Source organism: Urocampus carinirostris, chromosome 2 (genome assembly GCF_059441175.1).
Source record: "Urocampus carinirostris isolate Australia breed hairy pipefish chromosome 2, RoL_Ucar_1.0, whole genome shotgun sequence".
NCBI lineage: Eukaryota > Metazoa > Chordata > Actinopteri > Syngnathiformes > Syngnathidae > Urocampus > Urocampus carinirostris.
Window position 1 is genome coordinate 54,034,278 of NC_142350.1, and position 12,015 is coordinate 54,046,292.

General features: G+C 39.6%; 1 protein-coding gene across 7 annotated transcripts in view; it reads left to right on the plus strand.

Annotated features, from left to right (window-relative positions):
- phldb3 (pleckstrin homology-like domain, family B, member 3) overlaps positions 1–12,015 on the plus strand; it is a 40,327-nt gene that overhangs the window by 14,632 nt on the left and 13,680 nt on the right. For 5 of the 7 annotated variants that reach the window (XM_088327095.1, XM_088327093.1, XM_088327098.1 and 2 more), the window contains exons 2-5: positions 5,315–5,457; positions 5,592–5,702; positions 6,697–6,825; positions 9,366–9,497. In XM_088327095.1, coding sequence (XP_088183221.1) covers positions 5,315–5,457; positions 5,592–5,702; positions 6,697–6,825; positions 9,366–9,497 — 515 coding nt within the window. Of the gene's footprint in view, positions 1–2,758; positions 2,842–5,314; positions 5,458–5,591; positions 5,703–6,696; positions 6,826–9,365; positions 9,498–12,015 lie in introns of those variants that run through there. The other 2 variants (XM_088327099.1, XM_088327094.1) reach the window with 2 other exon arrangements.

The following is a 12,015-nucleotide window of genomic DNA, read 5'->3' on the forward strand; positions in this document are numbered from 1 at the left end:
AGATTATCATTTTATGTTACTATTACTATAATGTTATTACCAGGTTGGTACTGTTAGAAGTAGGGTAAATTAGGCTCAGTCTGTAACTGTAACGTGAAAGGTCCCGGGTTCAAGACCGGGATGAAACATTTGTTAGCCTGGAGCGGGATGGGCCCCACCAGGCTGTACTTGCCCAATACACACCACAGGAAATGGTGCCCCTATGACCCACGTAGTTAAGGCATCCAAACAACTTGAATAGTATGCTAGTTAGAATTTATAACCCAGCACTAGTTAGCGATTTTCAGAACCAATTCCTGTGCTACGAATGTGTTTTTAGAGAGCTACCTGGTGACTGTTGGTACCGCACTGGTGACCACATGCCATGAAGGATACAAAAATCTACCGTATCCAATGTTGATAAACAGGAATCCTTAACAAATATTTCTAATCCAAAAAGGTATTCAAACCAATAATCAGTTATTAAATAGTTTGAGATTCATCAGACACGGAAGTATAGACAATTTTGACCCGTGTACCTAATTAGAACCATGAAAGATTGAGCGTGTGAAGACTATTCCTGTCTTAATTTCTCTTATACACATTCAGTTGTGGCCCAAAGCTCCAACTCAGGAGACAAAGTGCAACAGTAGCACGACTATCTGCCAATTGAACTCTCTAACATGCTCATTGGCCAGCATAGAACGGCGTTGCTGTCGCGTCTCAGTGCTTATTGCCGATCTGCTGTTGATAATTAGCAGTGTGGTGTGACACATTGCTATGAGTATGAGGGTCAAATCCTGCTTGTGTAACCGAGCTGCCCGTCCATTCATTCCTTCCTTATCATGTCCGTCAGGGGAGCAGTCCTCCCCCTGCAATCGAGTCTAATTATCTTAACAACAAACCGTTTTGGGCCAACTTTTGGAATGACTCACGCTTCTTTCTCAGCAGTTTGTTTCTAAAGTCTCGTGTTTTGCAGCACACTGACATCAAGTGTGGACTTTACCCCAGGAATGCTATGGGTGATGATTCGGTATCTGGCTGAACTTTTACAGAGGTCAGCTGATGTTTGTTTGAGTGGCGGTGCCACTAAAGATGACGCAGCCAGTTAGAGACTGCATTTTGGTGATTTCACGCCCGTGCTGGTTTTTTGTTTTTTTTAATTGTAGGATGAAAATTGTGATAGTAAGAAAAGGAAGGTTTCGAATACAGTCCAAACCCCAAGAATATGAAAAAAGAAGAGTTTATTCGGGTGCATCCTAGAGAGACATGTAGGCGGCACACAAGCAGCTTGATTTTCTATCTCTAACTATGTCTTTCTTTCTCACTCTTCCTCTCTCTCTCTCGCCCTCTCACTATGTCTTTCTTTCTCAATTACTTTTTCTCTCTGTTCTTCCTCCATTTATTTCTTTATCTCTTTCTCTTCCTCTCTCTCGCTCCCATTCTCTCTTTCCCCCTTTTCCTTTTCCCTCCTTATTTCTCCCTTTCTTTTTCCTTTTCTTTCACGCTCTTTCCTTCACTCACTCTCTTTCTTTCTATTTCTTTCTCTCTGTCTTGCTTTTTATCTTTCTTTTCTCCCGCTCTCCCTATCTCTTTTTGTATCTCTCACTTTTTCCTTTCTTTTTTATATTTTTGTCTTTTTCGCCCTTTCTTATTTTTACTTCCAATAACCTGGTAATAACTTAGTAACAACATAGCAAGTAATGCAAGATCATTTATTATTTTAGACATGTATATAAAACTGGGTGCGCTTTGAGACCCATGTTCTAGACAACACAATGACCTATCACTGGTGAGCTGTGAGCTATTTTCAGATGTGGTCCACGGGATATTCCGTTTTTTTAGTTTTTTTTTAGAGGGATACCTTGTTGACTCCTGAGCATCGTGACAATATTTCAGTATGTTGGAATTGCAAACAATGATAGTGACCAAAGACAGATACTGTAATTTTTACAGCACTAAGACATATTCTCGTGCTGTGCAGCCAAATGAATTTTTAACTTGCTTGCACGTGCTTGATGTAACAAAGCAACCTAAGACCAATTATTTGGAGCTGGCCACAGTTTTAAAAGAAATATTTGTGTGGGCTTAAATTGTGAAACATTTAGCTACCTTTTTTTGTTAGATATAGTTGGGAAAAAAATGTATATAAGTAAGCTGTCAATGCGTTTATTGAAACTAGCAAGGATAAATTAGTGCTTTTGACGTTGCGAATTTCTGATTCAAAATTGTTTAGCATGTGAGGAATTACGTATATATATTTTTTTACATCTGAAACACAACATTCAACCTCTTCTGCCTGTTTCTTGTGTTCATGCTTAGTAAAGCAGAGGCTAATTTTGGTCCAAGTAGGGTGGGTTGGTGGGTGGATCCCTTAACCACACGGGTCGTAGGGGCACCATTTCCTGTGGTTTGTCTTGGGCAAGTACAGCCTGGTGGCGCCCATCACGCCAACAAATGTTTCAGTTGTAAAAAAAAAAAAAAAAACACATCCGGAATGCAGCCAGTGCTACTGCAAACAGGTAATTAAATCAACAAAGCTAATGACGGTAAAGTGAAGTTTCCGCCACTACCGATGAAATCAAGTCTCTCTAACAGCCTCCAATTACAATATGTCAATGCGTTAGCGCTTTGAGCGCAAAGAAAGTGCTGTGATTTTGCGGCTGTTTTGTATTTGGAACGGCCCAGCTGGGATTTCTGGACAAACCGGCTGGTGAGGTTTTTGCGGGTGAAGAGAGTGAAGAGAGCAAAGAAGTCGAATAAATATAAAACCCCAGTAAGGAACGTTTATTTACTACGATGTTTTTGGAAGCGTGCATGCTGAATATTTACCCGGAGGCGTTCATCGCGTAACCTAATAAGGTCTGTTGGGTCCAGGGAAGTAATGGAGGGCACATACAGGGCATGCTGGGAAAATTTGGATAATGGGAAGCAAAAATACTTTCCCACCAGCTGTGCACATGTAATTTTGTACGCAGAGATCATACCAGGTTATTATAGGCCTTGACGATATGTCGTATTTCTTAGTGCTTTCATGTGGTACAACGTATGGCAAATGTCTTCCATTCTAATTATTTATTAGTAGATGAGTGATGGGAGGAATTGAAATGACGTAAAGCTGAGTTTTTATAAACCCATGTAGTCTTTATTTTATCTCTTTTTTTAGCAGGAAATGCTATTTTAAAATACATTAGATATCAAACAACTACGTAACTGCAATACCTGGTATACATAGTATTTATTCTCCCAAAGAATTTTAACATTTACCATATTTTCTGGACTACAAGGTATACCCAATTTTAAGGGGCACCTTCAAAAATAGAAATCTTTTTTCATATACAAGACGTACTGGACTACAAGGCGCATGACATTAGAACTACTCTTATGGCGGAGAATGCATAACACACATCAAAAAATAATGGAAACTTGTTTCATCGAAAGTAAAGTGTAGTTTGGATATGCTGTTTCACTACTTAGTCATTTATTTATCAAGTTCATTCAGTTTTTACTATTAGAAACCAGAGAATACAAGTTAGTTATTTTGACTATTATGCAGTGACACCATCGGCTAATAATGTTGCTGTGATTGCTTGATTCCACAATTTTTAAGGCGGATCTGCTTTTTTGTAACCTATGAGATTTCATTTAAAAAAATAGGCTTCAAGAAGGCTTTTAGAACATATTTGGAATTTGGCATTGTGAGGGAATTTTCTACATTCATTTCCTGTTGTGCTTGTAAGTTCAAAATCCTTTAATGTCTTCTTTCCTTATTTTGAGTGGTTGGTTGGATCCCTTAAATATTAAAGTGGTAGGGGCACCATTTCCTGAGGTGTGTCTGGGCAAGCACAGCCTGGTGGCGCCCATCTCTCTCCACAAAACTATAAACATATCAGTAGCATTTAATTGTAATTATTCATTTCTAATTACATTTACTGTGTCTTCCAGCCTACAAGGCATACAGGATTGTGAAACACACCTGCAAATTTGTGGCAATTTTTTGTTTTTTAGTTGTGCCTTATAGTCTGTAAAATACGGTATATACAATATTCATCCATTTATTTAAGTACAAAAGTGTATTCCTGATGTATATATATCGTAGTCATTTATCCAAAACATGGAAAATCCAATTATGTATATTTACAGTAGAGAAATGTTATTTTCATTTTATACTTATACTTTTGTTAATCAAATGAATTATGTACATTTGCAAGGAAATAAATAAACGTGAAATAAAACGCAAATCATTTATAATCCCCTAGATCACATCTGTCAAACTCATGGCTCGCAGGCCAAATGTCATCATTTTATGTAGCTGTCTAGAGCTTAAAATGTCTATGCGTCCAAAAATCACCGGGTCACATAGGTGTATGACCAAAAACTATATTTCCCACAATGCCTGTCGACTTCAATATCCGCTAAGTGACGGCTCAGCGTAACTACACGCCAGTATTTATATACCGATGCCAATGAGTGGAAGTGGGAAATACTGCAAAGTATGCTAAAAATGTCCATAAAGATTATAATCTACAGTATTACATATGTGTAGCGAAATTTTGTCAATGCAGCTATATTGTTTGTGACTTGAATAATTAATGCTTTTAGTTACTTAACATGAGTAGTTACATTTGTTTTACATACTCATCTCATCTCATCAGCTGCACCGCTTCTCCTCAGTAGGGTCACGGGGGTGCTGGAGCCCGTCCCAGCAATCATCGGGCATTGGGCAGAGGACACCCTGAACTGGTTGCCAGCCAGTCGCAGGGCACATTTAATTAGATTTAAAGAATACATCAAGCCCTTTGAAAATAGCCCTCGTGAAAATGAGTTGGACATCCCTGCCCTAGATACAAAAGTGTTAAAATTCTGTCAACTTTATAATTTTAGGACTCTTTGATTTATTTTCCAATTAAAGTTGTAAAAAAATGTGATGTTCCGAGAAATGTTATTGTGCCTGAATTGGACACAAATTTTGTTTACCTTTTTAATTTTCCCTGCTTTACTAATTTATGCAAGGCAGTCTTTTATTAAATAAGACAGTGATCTTTTCGCTAAAACGCAGTTTACTTTCACGGTTCCTGCTTCTTCAGGGATTTGCATCGTGTTCTGCATTCTGATTGGCAACTGTTATGTGTTTTAAATCAATGTTTACCGTATACATTACTTATTTTTGTTAAATAAATCCTTTGGGCTGTAAAAGGGTTTGTTATTTGATAATTATATCATTGTAGAGTATTTAATTGTATTATGATTGTAAAAAAAAGGTTCATTTTGGAACCTAATCCCCATGTTAAAAGAGGGATCACTGTGTTTTAAATATTTTTTGATTTAATTCTAGCAATGCCTCAAAGTGACATAGGAAGCCCCAGGAGTCAGTGGTGTGAGGGGCCCCAACCGCTGTGGATCACCCGCCTGGCCAGTAGCCCCGCCTCCTCGGGGGCGGAGTCTGACACTGAAGGCAGCAGCACAGAGAGCGAGAAGGTGAGCCAGATAGGAGCTTTACTCTTCACAGTATAATCTGACAATGAAATACTTTACCCAAAATTTGTCCGCATTGAAATTTCAGAGCTCATGACTTGAGATTTTCTTTAATTTGTTTTTTAAAATGTTTTTAGTCCGGTACCAAAAAGACAGAGGTGGGATCACCTTGGTTGGCGTCGACACCCTCAAAAGTCCATCAGCGAATTGCGGAGCTTGACCAGCAAAAGGAAGAACTTAAAATTGAGGTAAGATAAGATCTAATTGCTTATTCAGTAGTAGTTTTATTCCAAATCCAGCGTTTTGATAGTTTTTAAGTTTGCTTATGTGAGTGTGTGTGTGAATGGGTAAGTGTGAAGCACATTGTAAAGCGCTTTGGGAGGTCTTCATTGACTTGAAAAGCGCTATATAAATGCAGACCGTGTACCATTTACCATTTAGGAATGGGAACTTCAGAGCAGCCATAGGTGAGATCGGGCCTCAAACATCCAGCCCGATCCGACCCGGGCCCACGGGTATTAAAGCCCAACCCAGCCTGAGCCCGACCAATTAACTTTATTTGCAGGACCGAGACCGAAGCGAACCTTAAATTTTATATTTTTTTGTGAGGACTCTGGAAGAAGAGAGGTGATTTTTTTAATAAAAATAAAGCCTGTCTTTTTAAACAAAATCTAAGTAAAACAAGACTGTAAAAAATGTACATCTTTTAGATTTCTGTGTCTGCAGAAGTTACCTTAATCAACAATTTTCCATCGTTGACATATTTCTTTAAGAGTTGGCGGTAAAATGTTAAGGCTGTTTGCCAGAATCTAGCGCACTTTAAGAGAGAGAGGTTTTTTTTTTTTTAAATATATTTTTCAATAAATCCTTTTTGGGTTTTTAGTTGAGTATACAAACACTGTTTTGGTATACATTTTTAAAAACATATCTACATGTACATATATATATATATATATATATATATATATATATATATATATATATATATATATATATAAATATTTAAGACAGCGAGAGAGAGAACTTGAACGTAACAATTGACATTTTAGGCCTGACCATGCCCAAAAGTCATGTTGGGCCTGGACTCGGCCTGGACTAATTGGAGAACACTGTTATGCTACACATATTTCTGCACAGCATTAAGACATGTATGCATTGATGCTATAAAAAAAACAGGTCAAGCATCCTGCAGGAATTTGACATTGTTCACAGAACAAGATTTACGACTGCGGTTTTTCTCAGTTGCAGCTAGAGATTGCCCTGCTGCAAGGCGAACTACAAACGGAGAAGACGCAGCTTCTCAGGCAAACGCACAAGCTGCAGGAGTTGCGGGAACGAGCCCAATCCAATCCCGGCCAAAGTCGGCAAAAAGTAAGCCGCGAGAAATCGCTCTCTACTTATCTGTGGGGAGATCGGTCAACCACGCGGACGCTGAAGAGATAGAAGGACTGGGACACACACGATTTGATCAAATCATCTGAAGTACAACTGGACCTTTTGAGATGACAAAGCACAAAAGTTATGCTTTTCTTTGGCGTATCATTTATGGAAAAAAATCTTGGCTATTTTTCTTCTTTTTATCAAGTAAAACTAAACTGAAATCTTTGGACCATTTATTTTCAAACTACGGCCAAAGTCCCTATCCAGCCTACAGACTATTATTTAGTGGTCTATAGCATATATTAGATACAAGTTTTTTCTTCAAAAAATGTTCATGAACCGTTGAGCATCTTTTTTAACACCCAATGAATCAAATATACATTTTAAATTGCGAATAAGTCCTATGTTGTTTTTTTGGGGGGGTAAAACCCTAAATTGACCCTGTAAAATTGTTTTTTGGGGTTTTGTTTTTACCCCAAAAAAAACACAGAATTTAATGTGCTTGGTAAAATAGGTTTAAAAATAAAAATAGACCCTAAGGTCTTTATTTTTTTTAAAATGACTTGACGATGTTTTACACACTACATCATTATCTTTTTTTAATGCTCTCCCCTTACACCTCACCTATTTTTCATTTTTATTTTTTCAAATAAAAGACAAGGCAAAAAACTCAGTCTTTGTGTTTGGAAAAGCTCTTCAGAATAGTCATCGAATCATAGTGTGGATGCCACTTTATTATAGCCATGCTTTGCAAATGTGGCAGCAAAAGGCAAAGGTGTTTTAATTCTTTATTTAACACCTAATCACATTGTTTCCCCGCTATTGACTATTCGTGAGTGGTTTGGTGTAGTTTCAAACACATAAAAACTAGGGGATGGATGAGTACTGAGACCAGTTATAAGTATTTGCCCAAACACAAGAAAACATTCTTAAGGGGCCGGTCACACAGACATTTGCGGCTGAATCACGGCTAAAATTTTGCGTTTTTTTTTTTGCCCGTGGTTGCCCGGGATGGAAAATGCGCAAAATTTGACAACCCGCCGTTCGTCTGTGGTATGGCCGGAAAAAAGACGCCGGCGACTGTTCCGCTTCCTCATCGCGTCATTTCTGCGTCATTTTCTCGTGTGGACCACGGGTATAAAAGCTCCCGAGCCGGTGTTGTGCCCAAATCCGACTCCTACGCAACAAAGGCTAAGCTAAGGTCCTAGCCCTAAAGCCTTGTTACGATCATTGCGAATGCACCGTTCCCGGAGGTACTGCAATACCGGGCCGATGCGTGGAGTGGACAGAGCAAGCTCTTATTCCATCATTGGCTGAGCCTCACCCTGGGTGAACCACCTTCAAGGCCAAGCTAAGGACCTAGCATCAAAGCTTTGCTACGACCATTGTTAATGCACCGAAAGATTTATTCGAAATGAAGAGAAACTACGCTGACGGTGATCCATGTTCACCCCCTTGACGTCACGAGCACAATGGTGTGCTCGGCAAATCGCGCTGTATATACGCGGAGAAAGGCGTTTGACTGTCACACGCGTAACACGCTAATTTCACGTAATAACACCGCGATACAGGCGCATAACATGCTATTACCATGCTCCGCCCACGATTACCCGCTGAAATTTCCCGTCCTACCCATGTGTAACTACGCCCTGGCCGCGGCCAGAGCACGTCGTTCCGCGTCATTTCCGCGTCATTACCTCGTGTTGACCACGTGTGCGGCACGCGGTTTAACACGTGCTCAAACTTTTGAGCAGCTCAAAAGTTTTGAACGCGGCCAACCACGTGAAAATTTCCGACCGCGAGTAAAGCACTGCTCTATCTCGTCTATATGGCGGTCTCAAAACGTCCAACAGCGCCCAACGACATCTGCTTCACGGCCAGAAGTTTACGGCCGTGGTCCAGCCTCGATAAACTCGTGAAAGGCTGTGTCCACGCGCTCTCAAGAATTGAACAGCGCAAAATTTTTTCGCGCTGCCACCCGCGCGCGAATTTCCGACCTCGTGTTATGCACTGCCGTAACTCGTCTGAATGGCGATCTCAATGCGTCCTATAGCGTCCGCCTCAAAGGCAGAAATTACTGGCCGTGATTCAGCCGCAAATGTCTGTGACCGGCCCCTAAGTTTTGATTACATAGAAGTAGTTGGCGTAAAACAGTGTAAGTTTCACACGTGGGAAAATCATCCGCGCTTCGCGAAAAAAGGCGGTTCTGTTCACAGTTTCGACATTGCATTTCCTTTTTATATAAAATAATGTCCATCTCTTTGAGTACCAAAGGGGAATGACTTGCTCTGGAATCAACTGTGCACACACACTTCATGATATTTCCATTTCCTGTTTGTGTAATGTCTTCCTGTCCCAATCTGGATGATAATACGAAGATGGACCCGCTAATGATCCACTAGCATAAACATAAGATGCTATCACCAAACGACATGTTCCCAGTTCCACAGGAGTAACCACGGAGGACAAGATGTTTCAAGATCACGCCCTTAAATTATTTTATATTCTTTGCCTCCGCCGCCTGGCAAAAGCAGGAGCGCGAGCGTCTGGAAAAGGAGCGGGTCAGAGTGCAGGAGCTGAGGAAGAAGTGCGAGGAGACCCAAGAGCTGATCCCAAATCAGCCGGAGAGCCAGCGGGAGCGAATCGCTCTTCAGCTGCACCACGTGAGTGGACCCCGGCAAAAATGTCATAATTTGCGTGGCGTGTTTTCTGGCTTTGTGTCATGGTCAGTTTTTTAGTATATCTGCCAAGACCTTTACAAAGCCAATTTTTAACCCAAACTTGAGACCCTAACGTTGAGTTGAAACTTTGCAGACACTCAAAATAGGGAGAGAAGACATCATTAGATTATGAACTTGCCCAGAGACCAGGGAGAGAAACCTTCAGGAAAAGAGAATTCCATTACCTGTCCTAAGATCCTCCCTTGAGCCTTTTTGTTAAATCGTCAAGGTTACAAACAGCAGATCAGACCTAAAGTGTGTAGAAATCACAGAACAGCTGATAGCGACAATGATATAATAGTCTAAACAGCAAACAGTGTGCAGTAATAGTCAAAATAAATGATAATAACGAATAAACTAATCATCTATTCTTGTACTTGTACTATTGCTTTAAAACTGTATCTTAAATCTAGATTCAAAGTCTCCCCCCGTCTTGAAACCCTAACTCAAAACGGCAAAAGTAGAACTATACTTTATATATTTTAAAATCTGACCCATTATCAAAACAGTAGCCAGAAACTGTCTTTTTTTGAAACAATAACCTCTGTACTTTCAAACCGTAGCCAAGTCTTGCAAAGCCATACCCTATCTTAAAAATATATATAAAACACTATACCACGCTCAAAGGGACAGTGTTTATTATCTGACCGTTGGATTTCGCTGTATTGTGTAGGGCAACCGAAAACGAGTGCTAAAAAAGAACAAGGAAGAATACAAATTACGGAGTCTCAAAGTGACAGAACCGCACCATTTTTATTCATACTTTTTTGACCAAGTCTTTTTATCAGGGGGAGGGGGGGTACCCGTAGCAGCAAGATGGCTGTTAATTATGTCAGTTCCTTTTAGGGGAGGTTCGCGTTATATGAAATAAATGTAAATTTCTCAACTTATGAGTATTTTTTGAATTGCACGTTTGTATGATAGTAAGCAAATATGCACACAATATTTAAATCTCTATTGTAGTTTTAAATGAATTACTCAATAATACACAAATTTAGGATTGTCAGCTTTGTCTCTTTTGAATACACTTTAAACCTCCTCTTAAAACCAGAACTTGACACCATAATCCTGTATTTACAACCGTAACCCAGACTTGAATTTGTATTTCCAAACCTTACACACTTGAAATCCCACTTTAAATGTCTAAAACTGTATTGAAAAAAGTCTAATCCCAAACGTTTGTGAAACCATAGAACAAAACCCCAACTCATTCTCGAAATCATATCCCTAAAAATTCTGGTGGTCACAAATCCACACACATTGTTGTTCCCACCATTTTTCAGGGATCGTACGGGTGCTTGAAATCCTTATAAATGATTGGGGTTTAATATCGTGCTCGAAAAGTGCTTACATTTTGGGTTACATGCTTGTAAATGCTTGAAATTGTTGCCATGTTTCTCAACTAGTCTGCTTAAAAATGTTGCAGACCGCAGCTCTCTGGTGGCTCTGCTTTGCCATTGCATTTCTTCTCTCATAATGAACGACAGCTGGCATTAGTTTGTATGGTGTTGTCCTATTAAGTGTCATTGCCCACTTAGGGATCGTGCCCAAGAGGACAGGTGCATGCTACACCTACACAGCACATCATGAAATGTGTTTTAATGCAAGGATTACGAATCAATTATGGCCATGAAGAACATTAAGATAGCGCTCGTGACGGGAAGACCTTCCTGCAACTGAAAATGTAAGCTACATATTGCGGTCATTTTTACCCATCACCTAATATGAGGACAGAATTGTCTTAAAAACAAATACTAAAAAAATCTAAAAATCATATGCCGAAATAAATCCACACGCCAAAATTCAAAATCACATATGAAAATTTTTATGAAGCACTGCAAATGAAAATGATTCACACCGGATTTTTTCTCTTAATGGTACTGGAGAAATTAGAAAATTTGCAATTAAAGTCCCTAAAAATGCTCGGATTTGGCCATGGAAAGGGTGTATAAACCCAGATTTTTAATTGACAAATGAACAAAGTATTCTGAATCCAATCTCATGACTTCTCTAACAGTGTGACACATTTGACTTATTGTTGCCTACCTGTTGGACCTGATTTGTACGGAAAAAACCCTCCCCCCGGTTTACACGCTCCACAAAAGATGTTGATTGTCCTGTATAAATGAGAAACCTGTCAGTTGAAGACACAAGCGTGTGCTTTATTTGACAAAGTGTCCTCGGAACCGGGTTTGTCGCATTGCTTTACATATCGCAAACCGCAAAGCAGGTGTGACCGCAACAAGATCATACGTGTCGCAATTTGCTCGATTATCTTGTGCTGACATGTGACACAAAAACCCGTAATCACACTTCAATTGCCAGGAAGGATAACATTGCGCCATTTTACACATTTCCAGTTTGAAAGCTGAAATCAAAGCCGGCTTCGTAACCTAATACTGTGCCTGCATTCTCATTGGAAAAGCTAAACCTGACATAAAACTATACCAGGATTGAAACC